The sequence below is a fragment of the Aedes aegypti genome, chromosome 2, assembly GCF_002204515.2.
Source record: "Aedes aegypti strain LVP_AGWG chromosome 2, AaegL5.0 Primary Assembly, whole genome shotgun sequence".
NCBI lineage: Eukaryota > Metazoa > Arthropoda > Insecta > Diptera > Culicidae > Aedes > Aedes aegypti.
Window position 1 is genome coordinate 400631713 of NC_035108.1, and position 16501 is coordinate 400648213.

At 36.7% G+C, this 16501-nt stretch overlaps 3 protein-coding genes across 5 annotated transcripts in view; 1 reads left to right on the forward strand and 2 right to left on the reverse strand.

Annotated features, from left to right (window-relative positions):
- The window catches only part of LOC5577896 (serine-rich adhesin for platelets), a 404297-nt gene that overhangs the window by 268680 nt on the left and 119116 nt on the right, over positions 1 to 16501 (forward strand). The gene's annotated exons all lie outside the window — the stretch shown is intronic.
- Positions 5565 to 7917, reverse strand: LOC23687531. Its single transcript, XM_011495421.2, has 2 exons — positions 6077 to 7917; positions 5565 to 6008 (listed from the first exon to the last, which is right to left on the reverse strand). Exons 1-2 carry the CDS (start codon positions 7352 to 7354, stop codon positions 5820 to 5822), a joined length of 1467 nt encoding a protein of 488 aa, XP_011493723.1. The 5' UTR covers positions 7355 to 7917; the 3' UTR covers positions 5565 to 5819.
- LOC5577912 lies at positions 14681 to 16399 on the reverse strand. Its single transcript, XM_001656648.2, has 2 exons — positions 14987 to 16399; positions 14681 to 14926 (listed from the first exon to the last, which is right to left on the reverse strand). Exons 1-2 carry the CDS (start codon positions 16241 to 16243, stop codon positions 14726 to 14728), a joined length of 1458 nt encoding a protein of 485 aa, XP_001656698.1. The 5' UTR covers positions 16244 to 16399; the 3' UTR covers positions 14681 to 14725.

A 16501-nucleotide genomic window follows, 5' to 3' on the forward strand; every position in this document is an offset into this window, starting at 1 on the left:
GTTTTTGCAAAACGCCTTGGCAATTGAGTATCCGAAGGCAACTGGTTAAAACTTTTAAACATCACACTTTACTAGATTTATTCTAGAATTACATAACCTTACGTATACATTTGAATTAATTTCTATTTTCTTCTGTGTTATTATTTTTATCAATGAAATTAGTTGACAGCCTTGGGAGATATTAAAAAAGAATACTTAAGGTGAAACATCTTGGAATCCATGGCCGACTTGCACCTCTACTCACGTTTTCAAAGGCACTAAACTGGAGAAATACTAGGCAAATGTTCCTGGTCTTCTTATTGTAAGCTTTCCGCTAGTGCGCAAAGCCAAAATAAAAAATGCACTGTTGTTGGAAGCTTTCTTCTTTTGAAGTTTTGGTACTATCTTAGAAGCAGAGTTGGGAAAAGTTCTGAGATTCATGCTACAGTAGACAAGCAAAGCAAGTCACAGTCAGCATAGCCAGTGAAACTTACGGCTATTGCTGTGCTAGGCAAAATTAGCAAAACACCCGTTGCTAATGGCAACCCAAAATTACAGTAGAAAAATGTTCTAATTCCTGCTGCATTTCCCGCATTTTAAGCCTGCGATGACACTACTGATTTAGAAAAATCATGGACCCAAAAAGGGCTACTTGATGAGATTCATGCTTCTAAGCTACTGTACTGCCCATGAGTGTTCTTATGAGCACTTCCACAGTTATTAACTGAGAGCTTACTATGCCAATGACCATTTTTGCATGTGTATATCGTGTGGCAGGTACGAAGATACTCTATGCCCTGGGAATCGAGAAAATTTCCTTTTACGGAATGATCCTCGACCAGTGGGATTCGAACCCACGACCCTCAGCATGGTCATGCTGAATAGCTGCGCGTTTACCGCTACGGCTATCTGGGCCCTAAAGGATGGGATCGAATCCCATCCCCGACAAATTTCAGTGACGACTTCCTTCGGAAGGGAAGTAAAGCCGTTGGTCCCGAGATGAAACTAGCTCAGGGATAAAAATCTCGTTTATAAAGTGTAGTGTAGAATATGAGCTACTGAAAAAAAGTTTTCTATGTGACAACAGTCTAAGAAAGTGAATTGCAGGAACTGAAACTAACTACATGGATCGGTATCACGCTTCTTTAGCCCAAATACCCCATTTTGTCCGGTATTTACACGATTTATTAGATTAAATTTGGCAAAACCGTTCATGAACTATTGACGTTTTTAAAGCGATGACACCCTAAGAAAGTGAGTGCCTGATTTAACACTAACCGCACGAATCGTTATCATACCTATCATATTGAAAACATTACTTCAATATCTCATTAACAGTCATTCTCCTCCAGTATTTAGCTGAGCTGAGGAATGCTTGATACCATCTTTTCTTACAAACGTTTAAATCGAAAATCGTTCGCATAGATAGCACCATCATCAAACTGTGGTGGTGTGGTTTGTAGGTTATCCTGCAAGTGTTGGTTTGGCTCATAATTGTGTTTCTACTGTTCATTATGTCCAAATATTCTTCTAGAAATCTTAATAAACTTTAATAATTGAGAATTCATCGGGGATTTACCGTCAGGTCTCCTATAAGAAACATGGTTGAGGGCTATATACATGGCTATATAGGAATTCGCGTTATAAGAGACCCAGGGCTTATGGGATTTCATAAATTTGGGGTGAAACTTTTGTTTTGCGGATATCTCAGGATCCAGACCACATAGTAAATTGGCGTCTTAGGTAAAGCTGTTCAATAACTCAATAGGTAGATAGCCACCAAGGGATCCTTGGTAGAGCCTAACAAAGGCTTAAATAGGTTGTCTTCGCTAGAAAACGTCAAATCAATTCCTATATTCTTCAAATTTGGGCGAAGCTGTTGGTGATGTGGCTGTAGCATAGGATGGAGACTTTCTTGGTGGGTTCTACGATAGGGATGAGTGTTGTCGAAATACTCCGAGTATGCTGTCTTTCCTTTTTGTTGGTGATGGCTTTTTATCGTCCATTCCTTGTGTCCGTTGATTCTTGCCGTCTCGAAAATATATTCCAGTTCCTTAGATTTTCCGCCTTCGCTGAGGGAGAGAGTCTGCATCCTATCGACCATGTGGTGAAACACTGACACTTATTGATTTGGTGTTTTCCAGCAGAAACAACCCACTCAAGACTTCGTTAGGCTCTACCAAGGATTCGTTTAATACAAGGCCGGCCTTTACCAAATCAGTTGACCTCACTGCAAGGTCAACGTTGGTCAAACAAAGCGGTCAGTCGATGATAGATTCAAGAAACACTTACTGGAAATATGAAAGGCTCGGAAGACAAGGACAAGATTTCAAATCTAAGGTAGCAGAACATGTCTACAATTCTACAATTACAACGGCGGATATCGAAGTTTTGCGAAATGTTTCTTCACTTTGGGAATTGGATGTGGCTGGAAGCCTACAAATTTGCAAACAAGTACCCACAAAACTACTCAACAGAGATCAAGGTAACGGTAATACGTGGCTTTTCAACTTGAAGCCTACAAATCGTACCTACCAATACGACACTGAAGACAGCCTTACGCTTGAATTCGAAATACATCATCCGTAAAATTTAACCCTTTTACACTCCAGTGGAATCAATTGGTATAGTACTAAATTTGGTTGTTCATTTATTTATAAGTATTCCACTGAACAGCTCGAAGATTTATTATCATAATTGATTTCCGTGGGTTTTAAGCATATTCTTATATTCTTGAAATAATCTTAATTATGCATTTCATTATTCTGACTTCATTGTTTTCAAATATTTCACGAGCATTCAAATATTTGGCATTAACAAATAACTAATAAATCTCAGACTGAAAGCTTTGTTAAGTAAATATTAAAAAAACATGAATAATGGTGGATATTTGTGGAAGAAACGTTGCAAAATCTATTTCAAGAGCTCTTAACGGAAATGCCGATATTTTGTAAGAGGCTCTTGGAAAAAAAAACCTTCCAGTAGAATTTCCTAGAAAAATATTACAATATTCACAATCAATTTCGAAATAATCTTAACAAAATCATATTGCCAATTTTTCACATATTGGCCATACTGGTCCATTTTTTTGTTGTTGTTCTGCTAACATATATTTTTCAATGATATATATTTTTCTCAAATTCAGAAACCATTTTAGTTTTGGGAAATTCCAATACATCCTTAATGTGCTTATTTTTTGCTGCTGTTAAGCAGTTATTTGTCCATACCATCAAGCTACCGTAAAACTGGGTAACTTTGATAGTGCGAGACCCACAATAAACAAAACAAAATAACGGTGTTTCCGTTAATCAGTTTGACAAAACGAATGCAAAAGTAAAAAGTTTTAGTATGACACTTCATGTCAAAGCTATTTTCGTTAGAATCAAGTGCATTTGAGGATTTATATGCAAATAATAAAAAAATATAAGATTTTAGCATTTTTGCAACCCTTACAAACAATCTGTTCTACGATCACAATTTGATGAAGTCATAATGAGTTCTTCCCTTATCCTTGACAGCCTAGTTATAATAGAACGTTAATTCGGTCTCAAATCTCTTAGCGAAAACCATTTTTACAAACTGGGACCATTTTTGTAATCTAAGACAGAAATTTCCATATAGCGTTAAACGCCTAGAGGTATGCAACGCCCTATACATGTTCCGTAATTCATTCAATTTTGTTCGATATAGGGAAAGTGTACCAGTTATGGCCATAGTGGTTCCCTATTTGGCCATATGTGAAATTTTGATGACTTTCACACTTTCAATCTTTTTGAATGTTTTACCATTAAGATATATCCTATATCTTACTAATAAAACACACAAAACTTTTCAAAATGTGGAGACATTCAAGTTATCACGTATGGCGAAATAGAGAACCACTATGGCCATAACTGGTACACCTACCCTATACTCCATTATCAAAGTTACCCAAAAACAGAAAACCAACTTTTTCAATAGGCGATGTGGTCGCTTTTATAGTGGATTGACGAAACAATTGTTTGAAGAGCTGGTGGAATAGTAAGTAGAGGAGAAGATTGATGATCTTGAGGTAGGAGGTTCAATCCTCGTTTACAATTTTGTGTTCTTTTTTTTCTCCTAAGTATCTTGCAATAAATAAGAAATTTCGATATAATGAAATTTGTTGCAAACAGACTCCGAATCTTGCGCTTTTTACGTTGCTATTCAGTACAAGTGAAAGTCATATTTTCAACAATTGACAACTCTGATTAGTTTCTCAATGCAACCTTCAGACTAAATGTTCTTCACATAAAGGCACAATAGTTGTGGCAATACTACTACAATTTCGTAGTGTATTAGTACAAAAACTATGAGAAATTGCCGTATATGTTTTCAATTTGTATAAGTAACTTCGTTTAAGATTTTGATAGCTTATAAACGATCCGACTCCTTATTTTTGGCTGTTTTAACACATCATTACTGTTTTGTCTCAAATTCCGAACATGACTCATATTCCGAACCGTTTTGAAGATAAATTAAACATTTTCAAAAACTTTTAATATCATGGACGTGTAATGTAAAACAAATTATCATTCTTTGAAGGATTTTAGGTATTTATTCAAAAAATTATGATTAAATGGGTTTGGAGTATGATTCATGTTCATGATTTTAGATAAAACGGTATTCATTCTGTTCTTTTTTATACAAACACATAGTTGGGATCTGAAGAGTACGGTATCCTACATTTTGGTCATTCACTTTGATTACATTGTTTCTACCAGTGCTAACAGTTGTTTGTTTGCTTGTCTCGTAGGAAACTATTTGCTAGATGGACACTTAATATACTTCACACAAAGCTTCTGCAGTTTGATGCAGGCAATAAGTTCAATAAATCAGTTGAATCAGATAGTTTCTGACCATATATTAGTAAAAATATATTTGACAAAAGTTTTGAAAAATTTACGCATCAATAACATAATAGCTTTTTTATCGTGACGAAGTAATTGCTGCACGCTCCTGGGCATACTCGGATAATTTTGATGAAAATGTTAGCCTGGCTGCTTGTGGATATCCAGTTCGCACCCCCTATGTCGGGATAACCTTGCTCTTCGTACACAGCATCGGCGTGGTGTATAAATAACGTGCTAAAACTTCTAAAATGTTGCATCTAATTTATGCATTTCGTAGCAATATATCAGTTTTTGAAGACTTTACAGCGTTATTTATCACACTACACTAATTGATAATTTAATATCCCTGTCTCTACAAAACGGTAGGTATGGAACATTCATAATTTGTGTATGCATCAAATTATATGCTTTGTAAGGCGATGTTTTGGGAGAGTTGTCCTGAATTTGTTGTTATGCCCTAAAACTCTACAAATTCGACTTTTCTGAAAATCATATGGATACTCTTTCAAGAACATCGTTGCATAGTTTTATTCCCAGATGTTTTGACTCTAGGTAATTTGTTTATCTTGTGTCAGGCAAGAAGATACTCTATGTCGTACAAAATCGAGTGAGTTTGTAACATGAGAAGCTCGTTAACCGACGATATTGGAACCCATCACTTGACCTTGCAGAATAGATGTGCGGTTACCGTTATTTGGGTCGACGTTGTAACGTTGTAACATTAAAAAATGGATAAGATGTAATGCTGATGTCCTACTAAATTAGTTCGTTCAAACTTTATGATAAATATTCTATGAACATTTTTCCCTTGAGACGAATGACTTTGTAGATGGAACCACTCTTAGAAATAATAATAAGGAAAATAATTATATAAACATGTTATTTAGTGAAATTACTGTCGATGCCCTCGACTAGAAATTTACGACATCTGGTTTATTCCTCACATTTATGAAATAATCGAGAAAGTGACTATTTTACTTGTTCACCCAAGCAGCCTTGAAACTTATTGTTGATTTCACGAGCATACAGTTCGGTAGTTCTTCCTATTCGTTTGACACAGTCGACGATCCTATCGCTTATAGCTCGTTCATCGTCAATAAACTGTTCAACTCCAGACGTCATTCGACTTCTCGCATGATGAGTGATATTGTTTGAGAACTAGAAAAATACAAAAGTTAAGATTCCATAGGATGATCTACATTCTCTTGCAAAGATTATAAACTTACGTAATTTATATCGATACACTGCCCGGTTTTCTTTGCACAGGACACAGGAAGTAAATCCATCGTAGCGAAAGCGATACTGCCAATTGTGTTCCACAGTTGCTTATGAACCACCGTGCTCGTCTTGCGGAAGCTTTCCAATTCCGAATCTACACAGCTACCCATTCGATTCACGTGTTTCGCACTATCAATCAATTGCTGCACAGCATCTTGGGTACATGATCCGATATCGAAATGTGAACTTACTGCAAACTGGTTCGTAACATTGTTCATAGCACTAATCAGTTGATTCGTGACTAAAAGGGTTTGCCCATGAAGGCTTTTTGTAACTTGGTCCATGCAGAATTTAGTACTGTTGTCGATAAATTTTGATAAGTTTTCCCTTTCGATTGCCATTGTCGAAGGTACCGAGAGTAAGCTACTGTTATCATTTCCGAAGTAGTTGGCTTGCTCCAAAATGAATCCATGAGATTGATTGAAGACATCGAAGGTTAGAGTTATGTTTTCCTGGACTTCATGTTGAGCTTGAACGACCGTTCGGTTCAAGCTGATGAAGGCTTTTGCTATCTGTCTAATGGCCACGTTCATTGTTTCATTCAGTTTTGCGTGGTAGCTGATGATCTGTCTTCGATCCGAAGCAATTGCGCTGATAGTGGATGTAATAGAGCTCATGTAGGTGTTTGCACTTTTCAACGGAGATGTAACGCCACACACAACTCTTTCAGTAATATTTATGGTAATATTATTACTGTGAGGATGATATTCCGTACTATTCATCTCTTTTATTTCAATATAGAACATCCTCAAGCCTTTGATGAGATCTATCATAGCGATTTTATTCAATGATGTTAAATCTCTTTTGAGATTGTTATACAAATACGGCTTCGTGTTATTTTTTAAATTTTCCATCGTTGAATTTGCTTCTTCGACACCATCTATCGATTGTTTTATGAAATTATAAATAAAACCGAACCACCTGTCCATCTTCATTCGTTTATCACTTGCACCTCTATAAATTGTATCTATCATAAGCATCATAGGATCACTTATACTTTTCGTCATTGCAAAAAGTGTTCCGAGAGTTCCACTACTGTCCACTGCAGTTTCACGTTTCGTTATCGAATTATGCGGATCATAGGTCCATCCTGATGAATATTTCGCTGATGCAATAATTGCATCCGTTATGTTTGGTGCAACTATTCTGGAACCAAATAAGCACCAAACCCCACTTACGGAGCAAAATAACACTACAAGAGTCCCTATCAACACCGGTCGAACCATTTCCACTTTCTTCCAATTTTCTGGTTAAACCGAATCGCATCATCCAACTGCAGCAATACAGTGCCATGGCACCAGCATTTATACCTTCTCTTTTGTAATGTCATAAACCAGATATGTATATCAGAAATTCAAAAACGCAAACTCCCTATACCGACGCGTTTATTGGCTACCCATCAAATCCCGAATCATGTATTGAAGGTTCACGAGAGAAAGCATTTCTTTATTCTCGTTCAGAAAATATACAAGCGAATGAGTAAAATACACTCACGAGAAGATATACTCAAAATGTGTACTCAATTTACGCATACACTGATTTGGCTCTAGCAATTGTGTAAGCAATCAATTTTCTAAAATTCTAGCTTCTTGGAATGTCTAATAATGTTTCGTTGAGTCCTAAAATTATCGATTGATCTCGGTGCGCAAAATAATGAAAATTAGATATGTAAGCTGAAAACTGATTTGGAGAAATTTAGTGGAAATACAGTTTAGTTTCAATTTAAGTGAATTGTATTTATTCAATCGCGTGCAACGTTTTCTGTGAGAACTTCTGCCAAAAATCTATGATAATCTTTAACAGTGTTCTGTGAGAATTGTTCTCATGTGTATACCAGAATCTTGTCTAGGATTGATTGGGAAATCATACCGTGGGATCTATGAAATGGCGCTTACGATTTCACTATTTTCAAAAAAAGCATATCAACAATTGATGAATATCGAAATCAAAATTTAAATTTTGTGGAAATCATATCTCGGCCTTTGTGAGAATCCTGTTCAGAGCTATGTAATAAGATTCAAAGTTTGCTAAGGGTTCCATCAGAATACAATATTTACTTCAAAATCCTGCCTTGAAATCTGGAAGAAGACTTTAAATGAATCACTCCAAAAATTATGCCATAACCCTTAAGGCGGGATTGCAAGAATTACGTCCCAGGTTTGTTGTTAATCCTATCTGAATGAGACAAACATACTGTGGGAATGCTTCCCAAGTTTTCTGTGAAAATTATGTCGAGTGTACTGCGACATTCCCTGTCAACATTTTGTGCGAAAACTGAGTTAAATTTATGAAAATCCAGCCCAGAATTCTACGTAGATCCTTATCTTAAACCCATGATCTGGATACTGCGAAAAACCAGCCTATTGTTCAAGATGATTGTGTTTGACCAATGCAACATTTTGACACCGACTTCTGACTCTGTCAAATAGTAAGACAAGTCATTGGACATAAATCGTTCTAGCAATCCTAGTAAAAATTAAACCTTGTTCATTACTCATCATCAATCTCGAAACGATCAGCTAGATTTATATCTTATAAAATTCGAACGGGTATTGAAACTCCAAAAATAATCAATGGGCCGGATATTAGTAGAGTCTTCATGGGCCGTACAAAGCTAAGCTGCGGACTGGGGTTTCCTAATGAATTCTCAATGATTCCACCAATATTGTTTGCAGGATATTCATCTTTGAATACCTACAAAGATTGTTGCATGAAAACCTACAGGGTTGCTACGAGAATTCCTTCAGGCAGCATAATTCACAAGCATTTGAAAAATGGGAAAATTCAGAGTTAAATAAAAAAAACGTAGCAAATCAAATAAATACATATGAGTAAGAGTTTGAAAAAAAAGCAATAAACAAAAACGAAATATCACTGAAGATATACAATTAACTCTCCCTTACTCGATGTTCTGTACCTCGATATCAATACCATATTAAAACTTGGTTTTCATGGCTAACTCGATGGTCCCTTAGATCGCAGTTGCATTGGTTTTGTGTTCTGTAACTCGATACCTCCCTAACTCGATGGTCCCTTCAATATCGAGTTAGGAAAAGTTAACTGTATATTTTTTACCGGTAAGTTTATTAAAATTGAACAATGATTAATTGGAAATAAGCAATACCCAGACAACCAAAATGTACGTATAACGAAATCACCTGGAGGCCTTCCACGTGCACCATTTCACTTATAAGATGTCGCGAAAAGGCCTTCTACGTACAAAAGTGGAGGCGATATACGTGCATATATTATGTGATGAATAATAGCATACAATGCGAGTGTATAAATTTTCTACCGAACTAACCTATGATCTTATGCAATTCAACTTATGATAACAAATGTTGATTTGACAGCTGCTACGGTTTGATTCGACTTGCTTTGTACGAGTATACGGGACGCAACAAAGTGTACAAATGAACTCAGAAAAAAAAGGTATATGCGAGAAAACTCATCAATCTGACGATTTTATCCACCGTGATTTGCGGGTTTGATGTAATTTGTATGAATAAACGAGCTATTACGTAAACTTTGATGCGACTTCTGGTTGTCTGGGTAGAAACTTAATCGATATTCCTATAAAAAAATGTATATGAGTGATTAAAAATTGGAACTGGCACTAAAAATGAAAAACACCACTGGAAATATTTAAACACGTCAACAGAAAAAAAATAATAATGGGCGCAAATTAACCAAAATATTTCCCATGAAAAAAATATAACTAAGCACTTAAAATTCGAAAAATGCCATTTGTTCGAAAATGTAAACTAATAAATTAAAAAGCTAGCAACAAAAACTTCAAAACCTGATCTATGATTTTTCTTTACTGTTTTTAATATTGTTGCGTTTGTTTACAGTAATCATTAAAAAATATTTGCTTCTTAAATATTGCTTTTCAATTCATTTTTTTTTTGTGCTATTTTTGAGATTTTTTCAGCAAAAAATAATTCTTATATTATTCTGGTACCAAATATACATTATAAAAGAAAATCCCTACACACTTAAAAAAAATACGGATTACGGTGAAATTTCACCGTAATCTCAACAGCTGAAGGTTCGGTGAAAAATCACCGAACAATCTGTAAAATTATTGAACAAAATCATAAAGAAAAACAGGAAAATGATTCCACTGGGAATCGAACTCCCGACCTACCGATCAGGAAGCAAGCTTGCAACCACTAAGCCAGCTTTCACTGCTTGTTAATGGTGTGCAAAAACTGAAACAAAAGAAAGCTCATGCCTGCCAGAGCGGCTGTCACACGATTTCACAGAAGTTCGGTGAAAATAATGCTGTTACCGAACTGTTCGTTAGTATTTCACAGGATTACAGTAAAATTGTTTGTTTCACGGATTTTTTCCGGTGAAATAGTAGATTTCCCCAATTTTCTCCGGTAAAACAGTCGGTTTCACGGATTTTTTCGGTAACCCTTAACCTGCAAAGTGCTGGGACGAACCTAAAATGTTTAAAATGCTCGTTCTCAGCAATGCTCCAACCGATTTTCGAGTGAAGGAGAATAGTTGTACTGACTTTCAGCTTTGGTGCCGCTCCGCCGAAACCCTCCCCGTTTTTTGGAGATGCAAATATGTCTGTGATTTTTTCTGTTTTTCACGCTAAGCTGACCAAAAAGCTCTGGTTCATGAATGTATTTGTCGTCCAGTTACCCAAATCGTTTCAGTGAGGAGCATTTTGAAAATTTTAGGTTCGTCCCGTCACTTTGCAGGTTACAATTCAACAAGTGCTAACAAGATGAAAAGCTCATTCTACTACTTGAAATCATAATGGCATCAAAATCCAAGATGGCCGCCAGATTTTTTCTCTTAAGCTGCTCTTATTCTTCACTCGACTTGAAGCAACGATTGAAAACCTGTTTCTTTGTTGTACAAAAAAAATATGTTCTCATTGATTGCATTCGCCATATACGTCAAAATCGTTGAACATGATACAGAAAATCGTTCATTTCATATCATTGCTCACCTAGTTTTTGTAAAATATCTTACTCAGTTTTTTTTTCAGCTTCCTGATGGTAATCTCAGAAATCAAAACGAGCGGTGCGCTAATGGTGAAAAAACGATTTTTCTAGCAAAATTCAAGATGGCGACATTTTTTAGTCTCAGATGAAAGCTATATCTTTCCTCGATACGATGCCACTAAGTTTGCAATGTGTTCCAAGGAAAATATGAGACATATCACGTAAAGGAATACCCAATGTTTAGCAAAAAATGGGCTTTTTCGCAAACTGTTTTGCTAGCTGGCGTACGAGGGGTCCACCAATTTGAAAAAACCGAAAGGACCACCCTTTAGTTTATGAGTGTTAGCAATCAGTGACATTAAATTGGAATTCTAACGATGGGTGCCGATGGCGGCCTGATTTCAGCGAGAATTGCTCAATGATGCGAAAGCATTCTGAGAAGTTCAGGGATTGAATCCTGAGAAAATTGAGAGAATCTCTCACATATCGCTGTCTGTAACTATCATAACATGCTGCACATTATGAGAGACTGTGTATTGTATACTGCTACAACTTTGATCAGATTGGGGGATAGTAGTGCATGATAAAACCCCTCTAAACATGCTCCAAGCCTGGGGGACACTATTGCTATTGTAGGTTTGTGGATTGTTTATCGTGCCAGTAAAGAAAAAAACCTATCCCCAACGGTGAACAAGCGAGAAAAATGGATGTTATCATCACTCTCTCTTTGGGGCTCTCGCTCGCTACTTCCATTTATCAGACTTGTTACACCTTGCGATACAATGACGATCGTGGACCGCAACAGATGGGATGTTTTTCTTTGCTTGTTTTGATCGTGCTTCATACTCAAATGAGAGCGAATTCTGCAATGCCTGGAGAAGATTCATTATTGAACATTATTGTTTGTTTTGTTATTAACTAAGAGCATTCTCTGAAAGTCTGAAAAATCATTTGATTGTCACATACTAAGGTGATAAACTATCCGTATTGTGTATCCCTTTTTTGTCAAAGTTTAATAAACTAAAAAAACTGACGCCTACAGGATTATTTGAGGATTAATTTGTTCTTATGGTTTGAGACAACTTAGATAGAACTCTGCGATCAGCTCTAATACACTGCAAATACAAAAAAAAAAATGTCCATGGTTCGTAAACGATTTTTTTTTTATCTCTTCACAACTATCTTCTTCAAGAATATCTCCAGTAGTTTGCCGTGTTTTTTATAAATGGTTATCAAGTAATTTTACCTTCACAAATGAATTCCTCCATAGTCTTCAATAAATGTATAAATATATGAGTCTTTAATATTTCACTACGTCTGATTTCTTCCTAAACTACTGTCAGAATTCCCCTTTTTTAAGGAAACCTTTTCCAAATTTTGATGAGCGTATGCTAGAACAAGGGCGTAAGTCTCAAGATCGATTTCTCTTCATCGATTCTCTTTTTAAATGTGAATAAAGGTGACAAGATGCAAGTTTGTTGGAAATTTTTCTCCTCAGGATGCAATATTGCATCGCTGCCTAGTATTAAGAAGTGAAAAACTTCTAAAATATGTGCACATTGAAACCTATATTCGCAGAAGAGAGGATCGATGAAAAGAAATCGATCATGTGACTAACACCCTTATTCTAGCACACACTTGGAATGTTCTATATTTCTGCGATGATTTCAATCAAACATTGAAACTACAGTCGACTTTCGATATCGAAGGAACCATTGAGATAGGGAGAGATCGAAAGAACATACATCGTTAAGTACCATAATAGCGTAACTGGAGTAATCGATTTAACTTCATCGATTTTCTCTTTGGCTAATTACTTGGCCGGGCGATTGTTTTAGACTCAGTTTGTTTGATTCTATATATTACTTCGATATTATGAATGTCGACGTACTGCAGGGCTAAGTTTCTTAAAGATAATCTATACTGTTTCATTTATAAAATTTTCATGGCAATGTATATCGAAATGCATTAAAACAAAAAGATTAAATAGTGTTTGAAACTATTTTTAAACTTCCACAATTATCTTTTTTTTTTCATTCTTCCATTATTATCGTTTTAATATTTTTCAAACAAACTATGGATGGATTGCCACTTCAAGTGTAGGCATTATCTCTTATTCTCATTAAATATAATTTTATTGAACATAGCTTTCTTTTCTAGTCATTACTAAAACAAACGAAACAAATATTTGTACTCCGAAAAGTTGTTCCATATCTTGCTTCTGCATGCGATATTTTTTGGAGTCTGTGTGACACCTGGTTAGTTAATTCTGAATTAAAACATTGAACCAAGTGGTAGTTGTTAACTGAATAAATGGAATGATGAAATTCAAAACAGGGAATGGAATTCTCGAAATAATTGCTATGTATGAAAATTGAGGAAGTTAACTAACTCCTAAAACCGTTGTAGAATATCTTAACGGCATCTTAATGGCACTGCAAGTATCTGTTGATGCTGAAGTAATTTCTTCATGAAGATCTGTAGGAATACCTATAAGAACAGAATCCCTGGAAGAACTTCATGGCCAATCCTGAAAAAAATATACAGACATCTCTATGTACATAAATACCTGGTAGAATTCTAAGTGAAATCTATATACTATTCCCAAGAGCAATTCTGTAGGAATCCTGCAGGAAAGTTTACTTCAAAGTTTCTCTAAAACTTGAGAAACCTGCGAATTCTGGTATTCTTAGAAAATTTTCTGAATAAATAACTACAGTTATTACAAGAGGGATCCCTGCAGCACGCAACTACAGATTTTTGTAAAGAGTCCTTCGAAAACATCCTGCAGATAGCTTTGAAGGAACTCCTGGATGCACTGATGGTAGAATTACACAAAAAATCGTAAGAAGGAACTATTTGAATTACCTCTATTTAGATGAATTCATGGAATTGTACGAATTGTTATATACTTAGATATAGTAACACATATATTGAGCTTTTTCGGTAATCCAATCCTCATAGTTATTAAATTGATTAACTCATTACGCGTGGTAAAAATGGATAAATTATGGATGAAATTATGAAAAAAATCCACGTGCTTGGCTAGGATTTAAACCCAGGACTCTTGTATGCTAGACGAGCGCTTTACCAACTAAGCTACCTAGCCACTTGGGGACCCAAGAACTCAGTTGGTTACAAGTTTTGAATTCAAATCCCCACAGATCACGCGGACCCTTTTCTTAACCCACATCTATCCATCTCATTTATACTTAAACACGCGTGCAGAGCGAGTGCGATTTATTTTGTGTTGAAACTGTTTGCCTATCATACCACGACAACTGTATTGAGGAAGTATATACCTATATAGATATATATTTTTTTATTTGAATATAGCTAGATATATTTTTTTCTAGTTCTTCTGAAGGAATTCTTCTAAAAACTCTTGCTAGCTCTCTTGAAGAGTAATCAAACGAGAAATTATTGAAAGATTCCCCAGAACAATATCTGAAGAAAATCCCTGAAGAGTCCCATAGCAGTCCTTATAATAATTGCAGGAGGAATCTCAGAAAAAACAAATTTTACGAAAAGTTCTTATAAGCATTTCTGCCGAATCGATGGAGGAAAAGAAACAATTATTCGACATAATAGAATTGAAAGCATCGTTTAATCTACATATCAAACTTTATCTTATTTACGCATCCCACTGCTCAAACACGTTATAAACTTGCTCCGTATATTCTGCGCATTGGCCATAATATCACTACTGACTCCGTTGATACAGTCGACGATCCGTCCGGTCACTATTTGCTCATCATTGCTAACTCCTCCAGCCACGACCGAAATTTTGTTCTGAACCCGCTGCGAGTGATCCGGAAATGCTGCAAAGAACTACAAGAATAGGGTAAACTCTAATGATCACGTTCCATCAAGGTTAGCTTTATGACTCACGTAAACGGTACACGGTCCAGTATCCCGCTGGCAGATTCTGGACATTTGAACGGCCAGCGAAGCGGCGGCATTCTTGACGGCATCCATTTGCACCTGCACAAACTGGGTTGTCGTACGGAAGCTGTTCGCTTCCGACTGCATACAGCTAGCCAGTCGGTTTATGGCCACCGGATTCTGCTGCAATTGCTGTACGGCTTTCTGAGTACAGGATGCCGTATTGCTGCTGGAGTTCGTGACGGACTGGTTAGTTACATAGTTGATGACGCTGAGCAGAGTATCCGTTACTGTGTTGGTTTGTTCCTGGAGAGCTTTGGCGACCTGCTCCGTGCTGTAGTTGGTGCTTAGCTCGACAAACTGAGTAAAGCTTGCATTCGCCGATACCATGTCTGATAAGAACTGAGTCAAGTTGCGTATATCGATCCCGTAGGAATCAGCTCGGTTCAACACAGATGCGTAAGTCTGGTTGATTGCTTTGAAGGTATTGGTCTGCTGTTGAGTGATTTTTTGGTAGACCTCTATGACAGTGCGGTTGAAGTTGGCTTCTGCGTTTGCGATGTTCCGGATTCCTGTGCTAATGGTTTCGTTGAACTGGGTTTGATAACCGATGGCCTGACTACGTTCCGTAGCAATTGTTGTGATGGTAGAACCAATTGCGGTGAGGTAAGTCCTAACAGTTCTCAATGGTGTTGTTAGATTTGCCAACACAGTTTTGTTAAAATACGTTGTTATATTGAGAATGGTAGGTGGATACTGTGCACTTGCTGCCATCTGAACTTGCGATTGAATCATATCCAGACCACTCGATAAATTCTTCAGTGTATTGTTCAACGCGGTCAAGTTACCAATCATTTGTTCGTACAAGTAGGATTTTGTCACAGTTTTCAAATTTTGTGCAGTCATGTTTGCTGCAACTATCGCACTTGAAGTATTCTTGATCAGAACGGAAAAGTTGTTGAACAGTTCTTGAATGTTTGCATTTCTGTTGCTCGCTCCGGCCAGAATACTACCCAGCAATCTGTTCATAGGGGTGGTCACATTATTTGAAATCACAATTAGCGTATTAATTGTACCACTACTATCGGCACCGGGTTCAACTTTGATAGAGGCGTTAGCCCTCACAACGGAACTTATTCCACTTCCGATTGCAGTCGCAATTGCACCAGTAACAGTTGGAGCCGAAACATCTAATCCAAATTCACATCGAACTCCGCAGATTGCACTTAAAGCGAGAACCACAATTGGCACTACCCGAACCATTGCAATCAAATCAGGTCAATTTGACCTTCGAAACCACACTTAATCGAACCGTCAGACGACTGAAACGACGGGTCATCGGAGCAAGGGCCTTTATATCTTCTTCTGAGACTGAGGCCACGACACGCACTAGCCTCCTTTTGGCAACTGTCCCATCTTTCTACGAATCATCCTAAACAAGCTGAAAACATCATTAATCATGATAGTTCAATTTCCTAGCATGCAATAGAGAAATTTTCGGGAGAGCTAAGACCTAAGCTG

What these genes read in the sequence shown, in the direction of transcription:
- LOC23687531 (XM_011495421.2), bottom strand. Translation starts at nt 7,354, where the DNA reads ATGGTTCGACCGGTGTTGATAGGGACTCTTGTAGTGTTATTTTGCTCC. An exon ending in AGTGTATCGATATAAATTAC is followed by an intron (nt 6,009 to 6,076) that starts GTAAGTTTATAA and finishes GTATTTTTCTAG; the next exon opens with TTCTCAAACAATATCACTCA.
- LOC5577912 (XM_001656648.2), bottom strand. Translation starts at nt 16,243, where the DNA reads ATGGTTCGGGTAGTGCCAATTGTGGTTCTCGCTTTAAGTGCAATCTGC. An exon ending in CTGGACCGTGTACCGTTTAC is followed by an intron (nt 14,927 to 14,986) that starts GTGAGTCATAAA and finishes CTATTCTTGTAG; the next exon opens with TTCTTTGCAGCATTTCCGGA.